The following is an 18,994-nucleotide window of genomic DNA, read 5'->3' as shown; positions in this document are numbered from 1 at the left end:
GTTGCGTTTCTGTATCATATATTTGAAAGGTATTGTAAGCACAAATAAAATAAAATGTTCAAATAAGGGGAAATTTTACAAACCAACATTTGACTTCAGTTGAAATTTTTAATATAGGCTTTTAAATGTGCATCTCTGTTACCTCCATTTTAAAGTTATATATATATATATATATATATATATATATATATACATACACACACATATACATACACACACACACACACACACACACACACACTAAATGGACAAAAGTACCTCTTCATTATTAAATTCAGGTTTTTCAATCAGACCTATTGCCAAGGGTGTATAAAATCAAGCTTCTATTCATGGATTTTTGACGTTATAAGGAGCTCAGTGAATTCAAGGGTGGTACTGTGATAGGATGTCGCCTTTGCAATAAATCAGTTAATGAAATTTCATCCCTGTTAGTTATTCCACGGACAACTGTAAGTGGTTTTATTGGAAAGTGGAAGTGTTTAGGAACAGCAGAAACTTAGCTTTGAAGCAGAAGACCACGTAAGGCTCACTTACTACCAGTGAAGGGAAATCTGAATGCTTCAGCATACCCAGACATTTTGGACAATGCTAGGCTTCTAACTTTGTGGGAACAGTCTGGAGAAGGCTATTTTCTATTCCAGCATGACTGTGCCCTATTGCACAAACCAAGGTTCATAAAGACATGGTTGGATGAGTTTGGTGTGGAAGAACTTGACTGGCCCGAAGAGAGCCCTGACCTAAATCTCATTGAACACCTTTAAGATGAACTGGAATGGAGATTGCAAGCCCCACAAATGCTCTCTTGGATGAATGGGAAAAAATTCCCACAGAAACACACTAAAAATGTAATGGAAAGCCTTCCCAGAAGAGTAGAAGCTGTTATAGCTATAGGGGGGACACTAACAATTAAGTGAAGTGAAGTGACATGACATGAAGGCCAAGTATGGTAACCCATACTCAGAATTTGTCCTCTGCATTTAACCCATCCACATTAACGCACTCACACCCGGAGCAGCCATTCGCTGCGGCACCTGGGGAGCCCGATTCGGGGTAAGGTACCTTGTTCAGGGGTAGCTCAGTCATGGGTATTGAGGGTGGGAGAGAGTGCTGTTCATTCACTCCCCCCACCTACATTTTCTTGCCGTTATTGATAATCGAACCCACAACCTTTGGGTTACAAGTCCGCCATGACTGCCCCAAAGATTTTCACCCTAGATAGGACAGTTAAGGTCACAGTTACTTTGGACACTAGAGATCTTTCTATTGATAATAAAATGCCCAGGGTACCAGATCACCTGCAGAAACATACAATTGTCAGATATAGATACATCCTCTCACTTTCAACTATTACATATATATATATATATATATATATATATATACATATATCATTTTCTTTAACAACCATGTAGGAAGACACATCATGGCCATTTTCCAGAGGATGATAATGTCAAGATTCCTCAGGCTCAGATTGTGAAAGAATGGTTGTGAGGGAGCATGAAGAATTGGTACCTCTGTGTCATTTTAAGTCTTTGGGATGTGCTGAAGTAGACTTTACAGAATGCTTGACTCTTGCATTGTGTGCCTCTTGATGGAAATAAATGTTGTGATGTTATTTCCATCAAGAGGTTCATCCATTTTTATAAATAGGTATACACACACACACACAATTTTGTGGCCTATTCATGGACAGTACCTTCCTCACTGGTCAAAAAGTGTGTTTTTTTAAATCTGGTAAATATAATGGGGATTTACTGTAAGATTTTTTTTTTTTTTTGTAGGAAAATCAAGATCATCAAAAACATCAATGTAGGTTGAAGGTGGATATCCTAAGTGTTTAGCAACTTACATGACAAAGCAGAAACATCATGCTGACTGTGCATCAAGTGGACGTGTTCCTAATCTGAACTATAATAGTAAATATTGTTTAATTATGATTTATAATTCAGTATTCTCCCCCCACTGTGCACCATGACCCCGTGCAACCATCAAAAGTTTTGTGGTTCATCATGAGGACTGTAACAACAAAAATCACCCGTACTATTTCAATTATCCAAGCAACTCTCTGACCTGTAATTTTTCCAAGCAAGATATCAAATTTATGACAAGATCACATTTATTTAATTAACATCAAACTCAATTCAAACAGGCAACCTGGCCATTCATATGTCCATATGACTTTATGGAGGGGGGGAAAAAGGTCAATAACAATAATAGTTTTGAGATCAGACTCAACCAAGCTATAAAATAATTGTCAAAGCAGCCAAGTCAATATTCTGCTCTAACTCTGACTGATGAGACCTCAGGTGCAATAGGTGCATTATTCTGATTCTTATTCACAGATGGGCAGAGGGGAAAGGTCCTTCTGGGATACGAATAAACAAATCTCTGAGAAAAAAGCATGGACTTGCTTGGTGCTTTAAACTTTATAACGTTTCTTCTTCAGGTTTCACCTGCAAAAGTCTGAATGATTCAGAAAAAAAAAAAATCCCCAACGTGCCAGCATCGCTAGCTTTAATAGCAGTTATGGAGTGATGCTTTAGAAAATAAGCCACATGAGGCCCTATAGCGTTAACATTAGCAAAACGGTACCAAGGATCAATGTTCCCTCAGCATGATGATTTTAAAAGAGTCCTGGTGTATATGAAAGTTATTTTTGAGGAGAAAGATAGAAAAACATGTCCACTGTTCATTTCATTGTGAGCATCACCTTTTTAAATCTGCTGGCTCTTTGGTGAGTGTGGGGCAAATGGTGGCCGTGACTGTGGGCGGAGCTACTGTGGTCGCCGTGGCGACAGCCGCTCGTTCTTTAGCCAGTGTAGTCTGAAGCTCCGCCCTACGAGCCAGAGCGGCTTTCAAATGCCCACGGATTTCCTCAATCTTCACCTGGAGTTCTTCAAGCTCGCCGTCTTTTGATGGGCTCGAGGATCTCACCGAGGAGGTAGGCTGCTGAATGGGCCCTCCGTTTTCACACACTCTCGCCAATAAACTCCCAGTCCCAGAGCTCAACGCGGATGAGGAGCTGGCCTGACCCCCCTCCGACATGACACGGGTGAGGAGTCGGCGTGTGTTGAGAGTTTCCAGGTTGAAATGGACTCTCTTGTTGTCTTTGGGCTCCTCTTCTGCCTTGGTGCTTTCGTTGTTCCATCTGGCAAAGGATCCGAGGGGAGCAGCTGGAGGAGGCGGATGCGGTTGGGCTTTCTGGATGTTACAACTGGGAAGAGAGATACAAGATATGTGATTTTGTTAAATAGACCACCCAGAAATTAACATTCTGTCATCATTTCTTGAATGTTTGCAAGAACCCTGCAAGCTCACTCTGTTACGTATAATGAAAGTTAAAGTGGACTGGAGCTCTGAAGCTCCAAAATGACAGCATAAAAGTATCATAAAAGTAATCTATATGACTTGGCTACTATATTCCAACTCTTTTTGAGTCACATGGACTACTTTTATGGTACTTTAATGGTGCATTTAGAACTTGACAGCTCCAGTCTCAATCCACTTTTCATTATACTGAAAAGAGCAGCCAAAATATGAATCAAAAAGTTACCATATGTGACTCCGGAAGTGATAAAGTCATGGAATTATGGCTGAGTGTGGAATAACATGAGGAAAAGTATGACAGAATTCCCATTATTGGGTGAACTATCTCTTTAAAAAAGCTACACCATTGTCCATCATTATACGATCAGCAGAAACACTGTACTGCTGATGTTAGCTTAAAATGATTACATATCATAATTGAAATGAAGCAGAAATAATATATAAATATTAGATGAAAAAACGTGAAAAAAAAAAAATATAGAAATGTTGCCTTGGCAACTAACTCAAGTTTTAAGTACTAAAATTACTAAAACTAAAATAAAAATAACTTAAAGATAAATCGACATTTAAAAACTATGCAACTAATTAAGAACATAAAATTACTAAAACTTAAAATTATATAACATTTTTTTTAATAAAAGCTAATTCAAAATATTCATGAATATTATTTATTTTTTGGTAAACTATCCCTAAAAAGAGCTCCACTAAAGTGTAAACATTAAAATCCACTAAAATCAGCAACATTCTGAGTAAAAAACAATGAAACAAACATAAACCCAAGTGCATTTTTTTGACATTTAAAGTGGAGAGCAATGAAACAAGATGTGATAAGCACAATCCTGCTGTTATTAAAATGGAAAATAGATTAATAAAACAAAGTCAAAACCTTTTCTCTGTGTTCGCCCGCTGCCGTTTCACATCCTCATAAGTCATGTTCAGTGCTCTGTGGATCTTCTGCAAAAAAGAAAGAAAGAAAAGGAAAGAAAAAAGGATTTGTCTCAGCATGAGATGAATGAGAGAGATCAACATCATGCTTTTGATTTTAAAAATCAATATTCCAGAGATGGCAATTACAGACTCGGCTTGGCAGTAATCCCTCCACACCCCTCAGAGAAAGTAGCTTATAAGACCCTGAGAGATCAAGCACGGCTCATTTACAGAGTCAAAGCTTTGCCCCATGAATATAACAGAGCTGTGCCATTCGTAGTCTTAGTTATCAGCAGAGGGAAGAAAGGAAACATTTTGATGAAATAATAAACTGGCGACAGCTCAAATTTAGCAAAAAACAGCCCAGACAATAAGAAACATCATGAGCATTAAAGGGACAGTTCAGTCAACTTTGAAAATGTGGCCATTTATTCACACTCACATTGATCAAAACATGTATGTTGGGTTTAATGGAACACAAAAGAAGATATTTAGCGTGTTATATATATTATATTTGGTGTTAAAATGATAAACACCAAACATGACAAAAAGCAACGTAAACGTACCACAACATTAGTGTAAATCTATAAGATGTGGTTACCATTCACCTTTTTTTATGAAAAGAGCAGCTTGGACATTCTGTGAAACATCTGTTTTTGTATTCCATGAGAAAAGTGAAAAAAACAAAAAAGTCAAACTGGTTTGGAAGGGATGAGTAAAGCATGACAGAGGGTTCATTTTCGGGTGAACTGTCCCTTTAAATTAGCCTCATGGCTCACCTGACTGGTGTGAAGCCAGTATTTGAACTTCTGTTTGCGGCGAATATGTGGCAGAACCAGGCGATAGAAGGCATGTTCTCCAGCCAGAGTGAGTAAGGCCCCGGTCACACCCACACAAAGCAACAAAAACAACCCTGAGAAGTGACGAATGCCCATCTGCAGCGTCTGGAAAAAGAGAGAACACACATAGAAGAAATGATACACTTCAGATTTAATGACCAAATGGGTGTGATGCAGTACTTGTACACAGGGGGGCAGTATACTCATTCTGACTGATATTTCATTAGTCTGAGAGAAGAGCATACCCTTCCCGGAGTGCCTTTGATGGAAAAGAATTCATACCAACTTGAACTAATTGACATTAAAAATCATCTTTAAACCAAAGCAGGAGCCACATCAATATTAGACGGGGAGAGCTGATCTGTATGTACCTCTAGATTGTTAGAGCTAACCACAGACCTTAGACACAAAAATCAATCAAATCAAACAGCTCTAATTGTGTTTTTTAATCATAAATCTGTAGGTTTTTGAAACTGCAGAAAGAGTTTTCACACTGCATAAAATCAAGCTAAGATGACTGAAATGATAAAACTTAAAAGGTACAGTAGAATGTGTAATTTTTTTTTAGGTTAAAAAACATTTTCTATCCTGTGTTGACATATGTTTGTACCTGAATGTTTAGTCAGACATATTAAAGGGCTGATCCCTCTTTTTTTGTGAAACTTGATAGTCTGTTGCAGACACCATTAGGGGCGGGACATTCTTATTCTAAAGAGCGTTTGATTGGAGAAAAATATATGGATAATAGTTAATTTTCCTGTAAAAAAAAGATTACATTTTAAATTAGATAATAGGCAACTTTATCAGTAGAATAGAATATACATTTTACATTTTAATGTTTATGAAAGAGGTCTCTTATGCTCACCAAGGCTGTATGTATTTGATCAAAAAAACATTTATTATTTGTATCAGTGTTGAAGACAGTTCTGCTTAATATTGTTGTGGAAACGTGATCCATTTTTATTTTTTTATTTTTTTTGCAGAGTCAACTTTTAAGTGAAATATCTAAAGGTTTATTTCCCTGAATGTGTAAACACTTTAAGGGTGCGTCCTTCCTAGTCCAGTCCTTCTTAGGCTTGTAGGCTAGTGTCCCCCTCAGCATTAAAAGCTAGAAATGATACTGTCTAGTAAATGTGCATGGCTACATCACACATGTTCCCGCCCCTGCGGTCATGGCATGAAAATACTATTAAAAATTTATTTTGGAAAATACTTTGTATTACAAAATTTATATTAACTCCCAGTGTCTTACATTATTGGCAGTTTAGTGTTGGTGATTCATTTACAGCAAAACAAAAGATAACACCAACACTTTCATGTCCGAAAACATTATTTTTGTCTTACATTTCATAATAAAATATAATACAAATTAGCAAATGAAAAAGCTTGGGTTGCTGAATATTCTATCCCTTACTTCAAAAGCACTTATTGTTAATGATATGATTACAGACTATAAACAAAATGTGCTGTGTTTGACAGAAACCTGGCTAAAACCAACATTTTACATTACTTTAAATGAGTCCACCCCGCTAGATTACTGTTATAAACATGAACCTCGTCTGAAAGGCAAAGGGGGAGGTGTTGCTGTAATTTATAGTAATATTTTCAGAATTACTAAGAAGTTTAGTTTTAAATATAATTATTTTGAAGTGTTGGTGCTTAATGTAACAATATCTAGTGTAAATGATAAATCATTTGAGATTTGTGCTGGCTACTGAATACAGGCCACCAGGGCACCATACAGACTTTATCAAAGAATTTGCTGACTTTCTATCAGAGTAAGTACTGGCTGCAGATAAAGTCATGCAATAAAATGCAAATTAATTATTTAAAAATCATACAATGTGATTTTCTGGATTTTTGTTTTAGATTCCGTCTCTCACAGTTGAAGTGTACATATGATAAAAATTACAGACCTCTACATGCTTTGTAAGTAGGAAAACCTGCAAAATTGGCAGTGTATCAAATACGTGTTCTCCCCACTGGATGTTAGACCCTATACCGACTAAGCCAGGGCCGTGCACAGACATTTTGAGGGGCAGTGGCCTAAACCAAAAAAAGGGGCACTAAGAGGGTGGTTGCTTGTTAACACAAATTACATATTACAATTAAAAGAGAAGACAGCACACGCTCAAATACATTTTAGACTTTATTGTAGATGTTTTGATAGAACATCACAATTAAACATTGCTGATAATAACATAAACTATTTGCTGTTTTACATTTTTTTATTTACCTGTTCCATTTACAGCAACACTTTTTTATTTGGTACCATGTCCTGAAATATCTTGATAACCTCATTTTTTATGATTCACAATTACACATTGGTGATAATAACAGAAACTATTTACCGTTTTTACATTTTGGTATTTACCTTTTCCTTTTACAGCAAAACCTTTCTATTTGGTACCATGTCCTGAAAGATCTTAAAGGTCCCATTGCATGGATTATTTTATTATTTTAGAATGTTTCCTGGAGTGCCCTTGTAATGTTAGTTTGTTTTTTAGATCAAAAGTTGTTATAATTTAGAAATAAAAGGCATATTTTCTAGCCTGATTTTAGCCTCTGATTTGAACGCTCTGTTTGAAGGTGCGTGTCTGTGTGAGACTTCAGTGTAAACGCCCACTGCTGTGATTGGCTGTAAGACTTCAGTGTAAATGCCCACTGCTGTGATTGGCTGACATGCTTGCATATGAAATAGCTAGCCTAGCATTACATGTGGGACTCTCTCAAATACTTTTACTATTACAGCTATTATACGTTTTTACTATTACAGCTATCGGGATTAACGAATCGTGAGAAGTTTTTGAAGTATTTAGATCTATTCCCATCACATAAAAGGTTGCAGTGATGAGCATTGAGCAGATGACAGTCTGTTGATCGCGTGAATTAAGATCTTATCATTGCAACAGTTTCTGCACTCTCACTAATGCCAACAACAGAAAATTTAGTTATTTGTATTAGACCTGATCGAGAGTACAATAATTTGATTAGACAAGCAGCTAATTCTAAGAACGTGGATATGTTGTACAAGTTGTTAGCACTAGTAGAAGACCAAGAGCAAAACATTACCGATTTAAATACAAAAAAACAACAACAAAAAAACACCAAATGACTAATTTCGCAGATTCAACCACTGTCTTGCATAGCCTACCTTTTAATGCGACAGCTTTTGTGAACTGTCGTGTTCACGCTCAGTTTCAAGAGAGTGCCGCAGACACATATACTGTGAGTGATGCTGCGGAGCGAGCGTGAAAACCTGGAGCGGATTAGCGGAATCAGTGGAATGCTTTGAGCGGAGCGGTGGGGGTGGGGAAGAGGGGCACCTCAGTTATGAGGGCAGAGGGGCAGTGGCTCTAGCCACCGGGCCACCCCCCTGTGCACGGCCCTGGACTAAGCTACTGAAAGAGATGCTTCCAGAGGTCATAGATCCTCTTCTTAATATCATTAATTCATCTTTGTCATTAGGATACGTACCAAAATCTTTTAAGCTGGCTATGATTAAACCGCTTGTTAAAAACGCAACTTGATCGTACAGAATTAGTCAATTACAGGCCGATCTCAAATCTACCATTTCTGTCAAAGATACTAGAAAAGGCAGCATTTTCACAACTATGTTCCTTTTTAGAAAGAAATGGTATCTGCGAGGATTTTCAGTCAGGATTTAGACCGTACCATAGTACTGAGACTGCTCTCATTAGAGTTACAAATGATTTTCTCTTATCATCCGATCGTGGTTGTGTTACTCGATCATAGTGCTGTATTTGACACTATCGACCACAACATTCTTTTAAATAGACTCGAAAATGATGTTGGCATTAGTGGAATTGCATTAGCATGGTTTAAATCATACTTATCTGACCGTTATCAGTTTGTAGCAGTAAATGAAGAGATGTCTTATCGATCAAAAGTTCAGTATGGTGTACCAAAAGGCTCAGTACTAGGACCGTTGCTGTTCACTCTGTACATGCTACCCTTGGGACATATCATTAGGAGGCATGGCATTAGTTTTCACTGTTATGCTGATGATTCTCAGCTCTATATTTCTTCACGCCCTGACGAAACTTAACAATTCACAAAATTAACGGAATGCATAGCTGATATAAAAAGCTGGATGACTAGCAATTTCCCACTACTTAATTCTGAAAAAAACAGAGATTCTAATTATTGGACAAAAAACGTCCTCACGTAATAACCTAGAATACTGTCTAACACTTGATGGCTGTGTCCTCGTCGTCGGTTAGGAACCTGGGTGTGCTCTTGATACCAATCTTTCATTTGAAAGTTGTGAGTCTAGTACCTATAAAACTGCATTTTTTCATCTTAAAAATATATCTAAATTACGTCATATGCTCTCAATGAAACAATTAGTTAATGCGTTCATGACATCAAGGCTAGATTATTGTAATGCTATTATGGGTGGTTGCCCTGCACGCTTAATAAATAATCTACAGCTGGTCCAAAATGCAGCAGCTAGAGTTCTTACCAGAACCAGGAAGTATGACCATATTAGCCCAGTTCTGTCAACACTGCATTAGTCTCTCTGTTTATCTGAGGTTTACCGCAGTTCGCTGGATCCAGGCCGTATCCAGATCTGATGAAGGACCTGCCCTTGGACACGATGACAATGCAGTCCTGAAGTGTCAACCAGTCCCTCCCCTGTGAAGGCCTCCTTACCTTACCTTTACCTCAGTACAGATAAAATGTTGTCGGGATAAAAAAATTCTGTATTATACATTTTTAAGGCCAGACAAGTAGTTTATTGAGGGTTGGTCTGTAAAGAAGGACTACACGCCTGCGCACATATATATTCAAACGCGCATACCCTTGGACTGAACACATAATGCGCATGTGCGTGACATCTGCGTTTTCGAGGGTTTGCGTTTTTGAGGTTTGCGCAGAGATAACGGATAATTGTTTGCACCTTCGAGCCTATTTCAGGGAGTGCGTTCTCGAGACACCAGGCACTGTTTTGTGCGGATGGGCGGCCGGAGCGTGTTAAGGGTTTTCCTGTTAGAACGGTGTTGTGTTAGCGGCCCCTAAGTTAATAACTAATGATCTTCGCAACGGAAGTGAATCAATCAATCAAAACTAACTTTAGCTGGACAATAACTTTATCCTAGAGCTGTTGTAAAGCCTAAACAATATGTTATGGTAATTTCCTATTATCACTGTAAAGCTGCTTTGAAACAATCCATATTGTTAAAAGCACAATATAAATGAAGGTGACTTGACTTGACTTAATAAAGTCAGATAAGCTCAGTACAGACTCGTTTTCTGTCTGTTTATTTTCGTGAATTGAAATGTGTGTAAAGGATTGTAGATGATTTAAGGCCGCGAAGGATACATCAGATGGATCCTTCAAAACAGGACGCAAAACGAAGGCTGTCTTCAAATGATCCTTCAAATTGATGTGGTCTTTAGCGACGTGTTTGAGAAACACACTAAGACTCAAAACAACCTCTGTTTGTTTGAGCTTCCTAAGCAGCCCGACATAGCAACAGCGGCTCAGCCAATGGAGTGAGTTTGTGGCCGAGCTATATGTTTGTCAATCAAGGGAAGATGGGAGGAGTGTTCGGGGAAACCCTTTTGAAAACCGTCTCTAGTTTTGCACTTTTGTTTGGTGCAGATATTGCACAACCGAAACAGAGACTACAGAAAAGAAAAGAAAACTACATGAATTAACTTACAAGTCTTTCATCTGTGTGTTTTGACCGCAGGGCATGAGACCGGTGTCTTGCCAGAGAAACTTTTCATCTGCTCTATAGTTCTAGCAAACTCTTTTTTTTCCGGGTACCTTGTGTTCTCAAAACCAATGAAAAAGCAGGGGAAGTCAGATTCACTGTGTATTTTACTTATCCACAAGTACAAATTCAATCCTGTAAATCTTGTGAGGCCACTACGTACTGCCAATCATGCAGCATTCTGCGAAATAACACATCCTATTAGCTCTCTCTCAAACATGTTCACTTGTCGGATCGATTCAAAACCGAATGTATCTTGCGTAGGTTTTAACCAGCACACAATGCTTTGTCCTCATGTTCTCATCCTTCAATGAGCCTCTGATGCCATAAGAGCACAGAGATTTGAAATGGAAATGAGGAATAATCTTTTCTGCTCAGGCAATGGTAATTTTCCCCCCTGAAATTAGGAGATGGAAAAAAACATGCCCTGCTCCAAGCTTAAAGCATTCGACAGCACTGAGAAATCTGTGTTGTAGAAGAGAGGGATAGTTCGGCCTTTATTTCTTTCTCTGCATGTCAGTCGTCAGCCGATCAGCACGCTCCAAAAGTGTCATTTACTCTGAAATCTTCTGAGGTTTCGAGCAGATCTAACGCACACCTCTGTCAGCACCGGAGATAATGACACAAGATAAGTACTGAAGGTACTGAGCCAAATCAATATGTAAAAACTGAAGCCCCTCTGCCACCGATCGCTAAAGCAAACATCACTTACTCACATCAGCCTGTAAGACTTAAAGGGGCTCTGTGGAAATGATAAACATTTGAGCTCTCTATTGGCTCTTTCATATGAAGAATGACAGGATGGTGTCACCACCATGATCTCAGAAGATTTGTTTGATTTGATAATGCATCAAGTAATTAATTAAAGAAAAATGTAATTTGGTAGTACATGACAGGCAGGTTTAGAGGTTTGATTGATTGGCACAAATATTTTATGACTGAGCTTTAAGAAAGACCTCATGAAATGGCGTTGAACGCAGTTTTATTATCTATTTTTTTTAAACAGGAAGCTGGGATATTTCAAAGTCAGTAAACCATGATTTCCTACTTGCTAGTCAGAGGCAGGTGGAATTAGTGGGAAGGACATTCCTATTCTAGAGAATGACAGGACACACCCATGAATGCAAGATGATGTCACCATTTTTTTTGTCCTGTTCCCCTGTAAGATTTTAAATATAACGTCATTGCATAGGAAAAGTATCAACGGCCCCTCGCTATTATCCAAATAAAACCGTCATTTACAGACAAAGTGTTCAGATAATGACGTTAAAGGTAGGGTATAGGCACTTTTTTTATAAACACTTTTTTTATACTGGTTGAAACTCTCTTCACATTCTGATAGCAATCAATAAAAGAAGTGGTCTAAATATTAAAACATATCTTCTGTGGAAGTCTCAGGACCAAAAATTGCTCGTCCAATCATTGCATTTGGTCGGAATGTCCTGATGTCCTACCTGCATACAATATCCAACACTGTACAATATCCTGTACAATATCCTGTACAATATCAAAACAAGCTATTTCTAGAGCATGATTACATAAATGTATTTTTTATAATGAGGTGGATGTTTTAATCTATGAAACTTGCAGGATGTTTTAAAGACCTCATCAAAAGATCAAGGAGAATTAGATTTCTCATTTTATGAACCCTTTACATTTCTGAATTAAAAATCTTTGGATATTTTTTTTAGCAGTATGTCAGCTGAACTTAATTATTTATTTTCCATTTATTTATTTATCTGAGATTTATTTAGCCATGTGTGAGATAATGTGCAGTTTCATTACTGAAAAATACATTAATTTCTCTTTATATATTATGCCTTATTTATTTGCTGTATCACTTAATAATCTTCATTTAACAACAATATAACTGTATCTAAAAACATCTAGGTGAAATCTAAATGTAACATTCAACCACAAAATCCAATCAACACATTTACATTTACATTGCTTGGATAACACCATCAAACAGCTCAAATGTACGAGATCGGAAAGTGACACTGTCAACCATGAATTCATTACATGCTTCTAATCTGGTTAAAAGGATTTAACTGATATAGGAATTATACAAATACATATTTATTAATTTGTTCATCATAAAACAAAATGACCCAGTTCGGTTTTGGGCCACCTCTCAAGATTTCTTGCACTATGCATGCACCCTGGTTCATTTTTCTTTTCACTTTCAATTAAACTGAAACCTGCTCACCTCTGTAACAGCAAAGACTCTCTTTCCGCACGGCACAACCTTGTACCACTTGTCATGCAGCATGTCCATGTAGCCATCTGACTTGTAACGGCTGATGAATTCAGATATGTTGGAGGTGAGTGGCGAGTTCTGGGGCAGTCCAATACCATAACCTGAAGGAGAAACAAAACCACTTAGCTCATCCAATTCATCAAAACACCACCAGAACAAATAGAATATGCCACAAAGGTTCATTAAACTGCCTGTTTAATGATCACAAATTTCATGTTTTGACAAGGTGAGTCAATAACACAACACGTTACTCTACACTTTTTCACTAAAAGCCTCTCAAAGGCTGTTTCTCAATTCCAAGAATGCAAAGAAAGGACTTGCGTTCTCATTGAGACCAGTCTTGCGAGGCGACCCTGAAAGAACAAACTCGGAAAGAAGCGAGGACACAGAACGCATCTTTGTGAGAATTGCGATGTCCTGCGATCTTGCTGCTTATCTGACCATCTCAGCAAATAGCGATAACGACCTAACATAACATCACAAACAAATGTCACAACCTATTAAACATTTCTTTCATATTATTATAGACATATAATAATATGTATATTATATTTTTTATATATAAGTTTATATCTTTTTTAATTTTACCGTGTGTATTTATGAAAATGAGTAGCCTATGCGTTACCTATGCTTTGTCAATGTTAAGATTCTTTTTAATATGCCAATAAAAATACTGCTGCTTTCTTAAGGTCTTTATCACTTTATTAAAAATGAAGTAAAAGAGATGGACAAATGTTTACTTTCACGAGCGCTAACATATTTCGAGCTTGCAGCGGGAATCTCTTAAGTTAGAACACGAAGTTCAAAGCTTACAGGCTTCCATACGTCGACCACCCGCAGCGTCTTCTGGGATTTTTTAATGGTTTGATTCTCTCAAGTCTGCAGCCGTTTCTCAATATGCATTCTTGTCTGTAATTGTGTTCTTGTGGACTTGTGAAACGTCATCAGTCTATTTCAGACTGGTACTGTTCCAAATCAAAGTTCACATCTAGCCAAGTTCAGTTCAAATCCCCGGATGTGTTCTTGATCCGCCCCTTTTATCGAGGATGCATCGAGAGGTGACTTGTGCGGACTTGAGACAGCCAGGAATCCCAGAATGCATCTCGCAACAACCAGCAAGCGTCAATAGCAAAGGAGAAACCCACGTAATTTAAAAATACTGCTGTTATTGTGTCACGAAATGTAGTTTTAAGAATTTTTCAGTCGAGAATGTAGTTGATTAAAGCTCAAATATGTGGTTTATTTATAAAGATAGCGCCTATTTAAAAATTGTATCCGACGTTTTCGGAGTTGTGAGATCCAGGTGATCACCGGGCGCTCAGTGCTCATATAACCCACCTGGAACAGCCCTTCCTCGGCTAGTCCTTCTGACGTTTGCCGCTGGCTCTGATGTCTCTAGTCTATAGTCTATAACTTGTATAGTCTAGTCTCGAGATATAATTCGTTCTTGTGTATATCTAACAGGTGATCTTTGGTCTCTTTAATCTATAATTTGTTCCCTTGCAAATCTTTTGTCTGAGGGCAGAGTGAAGTTTCATAACTTTATTTAGGCTATTAACTTTAACGTTTTAGCCTAAGAGAGGTGACTTATGTTTTACTGAATCGTTTTCTTTATTTCATATTGTATAGCTTCTTATACCTTTTAGGCTACTTATTCTTTTATACAGGATATTATTGATCATTAAAACAAAAAGGGTTTTGTCAGTTTTGTCACCAGACTTGAGTCCTTCCGTCCTCAGGAGTTCGTTCTCCTGAGTCGATCTTGGCAAGTCCGAACTACCAAGGATGCAAGTCCGAAGTCTGCGTACTTGGTATTGAGAAACGGCCTGCATTCGATGCATCCTCGATATCAAGGACACATCCAGGCACTTTCATGCGTCCTCTGTACGACGGTTGATGATGACGTAGTACGAGAACACAATGGCTTTCTCCCTCACTGCTCACACGCTGATTGATTGCTCCTGTCTGCCTTGCTGCTGGTTTGTGTCTGTATGCTATGTTTGAATCTTTATTTACTATCATTCCTTGTTGTTTATATTGCTAAATATAACTTACTCATCAACATATATTAGATATTGTCTAATATTGCCTATCACATTAATTTGACATCGCTAGCTTTTATCTAAATCATTATCGCTAGCAAAACATGCAAGTATCTCGCTAGCCTGTTAACCTGCCATCATGCACACTCGCACCTTTTACGGGTCTATTAAACAACTGTGGTAAGTAGGATCAGGATCAACAAGTATCAAGAAGTAGGATCAACAAACACGGTGAATAATGTCTTCTCCTGTTATTGTCACTTGCACTTTGTGTCACATGTATAGTATAGCCTTCTCTGTCAGAGGTGAGGACTACACATGTGATAAATGCAGGGAGATAGTCAGGCTAACGGAGAAGATTTCAAAACTGGAGACACGCATCCAAACTGTAATCGAGGATAGTAAGAATGCAAGAGCTTTAGATACTGCTTTGGATGCGACTAGCTTAGTGAACTCTGGTCATTGTTCGGTTCCGGCTGTAGAGCCTGTGCAGCAGGGCAACTGGGTGACCGTGAGACTCTGTAGTCGCGGGACAAAACACCGCTCTTCCGTTCCGATTACCATAACAAATAGATTCTCCCCACTCAGTGAAACACCAACTGTGAATCCTGCTGAATGTGCCCTAGTTATTGGCGATTCTATTACACATAACGTCGTGAAAATAGAGACACCAGCCACCATAGTCACATGTTTGCCGGGAGCCAGAGCGCCTGACTTCAAAGCAAATTTAAAAGTACTAGCTAATGCTAATTGTAAATTCTCTAAGATTATTATTCACGTCGGCACTAATGATGTTCGACTTCGCCAGTCGGAAATCACCAAAATTAACGTTAAAGAGGTGTGTGAACTCGCAAGTACGATGTCAGGCACAGTAATTTGCTCTGGCCCCCTTCCTGTTCGCAGGAGTGATGAGATACTTAGTAGACTGTCCTCACTCAATGGCTGGTTGTCTAAGTGGTGTCCGCAAAATAATATAGAATTCATAGACAATTGGAAAAGTTTTTGGGGCAGACCTGACCTGTTGAAAAGAGATGGTATTCATCCCTCTTGGGATGGTGCTGCTCTTCTCTCTGGTAATATAGCACATAGTCTTAGAGCTCAAACATGAATTGGGGCTCAGGTCAGGAAACAAACAGACCGACCGTCTGCTAGCTCTCATATCACTGAGGTCAGATAAATCACATCACATAGAGACTCTTTCACCTAGATATCATCCAGAGACTGTGTCTGTTCCCCGAATTAGGACATACAAAAAAACTGCTAAACCCATTTAAGGGTAAAATTTATTGATGTTCAACAAATAAAACAAATATTGCTGAATATTCGATCCCTTACTTCAATAAAGCACTTATTGTTAATGATATGATTACAGACTATAACGTAAATGTGCTATGTTTGACAGAAACCTGGCTAAAACCAGACGATTACATTACTTTAAATGAGTCCATCCCCCAAGATTACTTTTATAAACATGAGCCTCATCTGAAAGGCAAAGGTGTTGCTGTAATTTATAGTACACTGATTCTGGAGAGTCGGGACAAAACATGTCCCACATAGAAAAGTCTAATTTACAGCAAAAATTAAGAAATTCATCATGATTGACATACTTACAAAGTTAAATCTAAAGGAATTGTATATACCTATCTGATTTTTAGAATAGACTTTTTTATATTTTTGGGGAAAATTTGTTTAAATGTATGGTCTGTGGTTAGAATGTCCATGTTATTGCACTTGTCCTCAGCAAGAGGCCACAATATTAACCATCCCAAAAAACTTTAAAAAAAGCTCTACAATTGTGAAAACATATATATCAAATAAAAAAATAAGGGGTATAAATATAAAAAACAATGCATGAAGTGAATATCAAACAATATTTTCGATAAAAATCTGCCTATTAAAGTTGTGTCCTCAGTTTCTGTCAACTCCGTCAGATTTTTTCATAAAGCTCTTTAAATCAGGAAATAGCATGGTCAGCTATATCTCTGAGGACCCCTTTTCATCTCTCTGCCTGTGGTGAATGCAGCACTACCACACATGCTCTGGTACATTTTTTTATATTTTAGACAAACAATGTCAATATTCCTACGGTCACAGCTGCACCATGTCAATACTATCTTTCTGTTAAGATACTTTTTTTAAACCATAGTGGATTTAATTTAAGCATTTTAGTGAGGTTATTGGGATAGCTAGCAACTGAGGAAAAACTACCTAGCTGCAGTGTACAATACATGTTTTGGCGGGAAAATACATGCCCTTACGTCAACTCCGTCAGACGTCAACTCCGTCAGGTTCTATGTCTGACGGAGTTGACCTGTAAGCTGACGGAGTTGACAAATCCACCAATAACCTCTTAATGTGCGAATATAATATTATTTGTGAATATAGTGAAGGGTTAAACTGTTATTTTAGGGTTTTATTTACACATAAATGCACATACATAGCATGCATTACATTATTTGTGGGGGTGGTGGCGCAATGGATAAGACACATGCCTTTGGTGTGAGAGACCCGGGTTCGAATCCACTGTGAGACACCAATGTGGTGTCCCTGAGCAAGACACTTAACCCCTAGTTGCTCCAGAGGCGTGCGACCTCTGACATATATAGCAATTGTAAGTCGCTTTGGATAAAAGCGTCAGCTAAATGAATAAAATGTAAAAATGTAAAATGTATTTAACCGTACGCATCTGACTTGTAGAGAATGGGCAGGCAGTGGTCTGCTTATTATTGTGTAAAGTGTAACTTTGCCAGCACTTTAATATATTTATATATGTAGAGACAACGATAGAGAAATGAGAAGCCAGTGTAGGGCTGGGCGATATGGCCCCAAAAAAATTATCACGATAAGTCGATAATCAGTCGATATCGATAATTATCACAATAAATGTCAAATCTTTATTTCTTTCAAGTTTAAAGGCAGATTTTTGCTCCTAAGTGAAAGTTGTAGAAAACAGAGTGTTAATTGTGGTTTTAAACTACTCTTTATTGTCAGAAAATACCATGACAAACAGGTGAACATTTCACAAATCTGAGGTAAAACATTTTCTGTCAACACCGTCAGTTTTTCCGTCAACACCGTCAGTTTTTCGTCAACACCGTCAGATCTTCGCCAACAGCGTTGGATGTATGTATGTTTTTGTTATTTTTTGGGGGGAAAAAAATATTCTTCCTTCAGTTTATGTTGTTTTTGTAATAAAGGACCATCTGATCTACATCCTCTTATGTTTTATTTATTTAAGGAATTTGTTTTTACAATATTGAAATTAAAATCAAAGTTTGAAAATGCAAATATTTAGAAATCTAAGTTTTCAGAATAGTGTGAAATCACAACTTAAGTTTATATATTGTATTTTTTTTTTTACATATCAGAGTAACTAAACACTATTACAATATACAAACTCAGAACTTTAGATTCTTGTTGGATTTGAAGAATTAAAATTGTATACTTTTTAGTGTGTCTGACGGAGTTGACACAAATCCAGTTCTGAAGGGAAACATGTTTATTTATTACAAATGTGTTTTTATTTAGAACCTGTTCCTTTACATGGTTAAATAGCTATAAGACCTTTCTCTGCAGAAACATATAACTCTAATTGATATAGTGTGTATTTTTTAAAAAAACGTTTTTTAAAACGTGTTTTGTCCCGACTCTCAAGAATCAGTGAGTAATATCTTCAGAAATATTGAGAAGTCTTGTTTTAAATATAATTAGTTTGTGCTTAATGTAACACTATCCAGTGTAAATGATAAATCACGTTTGAGATTTGTGCTGGCTACTTTCTTCAGGCCACCAGGGCACCATACAGACTTTATCAAAGAATTTGCTGACTTTCTATCAGAGTAAGTACTGGCTGCA

The 18,994-nt window shown here is 37.6% G+C and overlaps 1 protein-coding gene across 1 annotated transcript in view; it reads right to left on the bottom strand.

The window, feature by feature from the left end:
* Positions 1-2,124: 2,124 nt before the first annotated feature.
* Positions 2,125-18,994, bottom strand: part of grin3bb (glutamate receptor, ionotropic, N-methyl-D-aspartate 3Bb) — a 98,864-nt gene continuing 81,994 nt past the window's right edge. Inside the window, exons 6-9 of the mRNA XM_082156729.1 lie at positions 13,047-13,198; positions 5,034-5,198; positions 4,214-4,281; positions 2,125-3,214 (exon numbers count right to left, since the gene is read on the bottom strand). Of these exons, the coding sequence (XP_082012855.1) occupies positions 2,707-3,214; positions 4,214-4,281; positions 5,034-5,198; positions 13,047-13,198 (893 nt within the window). The 3' untranslated portion in view covers positions 2,125-2,706. The remainder of the gene's footprint in view (positions 3,215-4,213; positions 4,282-5,033; positions 5,199-13,046; positions 13,199-18,994) is intronic.

The sequence above is a fragment of the Leuciscus leuciscus genome (assembly GCF_965113295.1).
Source record: "Leuciscus leuciscus genome assembly, chromosome: 23".
NCBI classification, from domain to species: domain Eukaryota; kingdom Metazoa; phylum Chordata; class Actinopteri; order Cypriniformes; family Leuciscidae; genus Leuciscus; species Leuciscus leuciscus.
The sequence above is the reverse complement of the archived record's forward strand: the minus strand, read 5'-3'. Positions and strand labels throughout refer to the sequence as shown.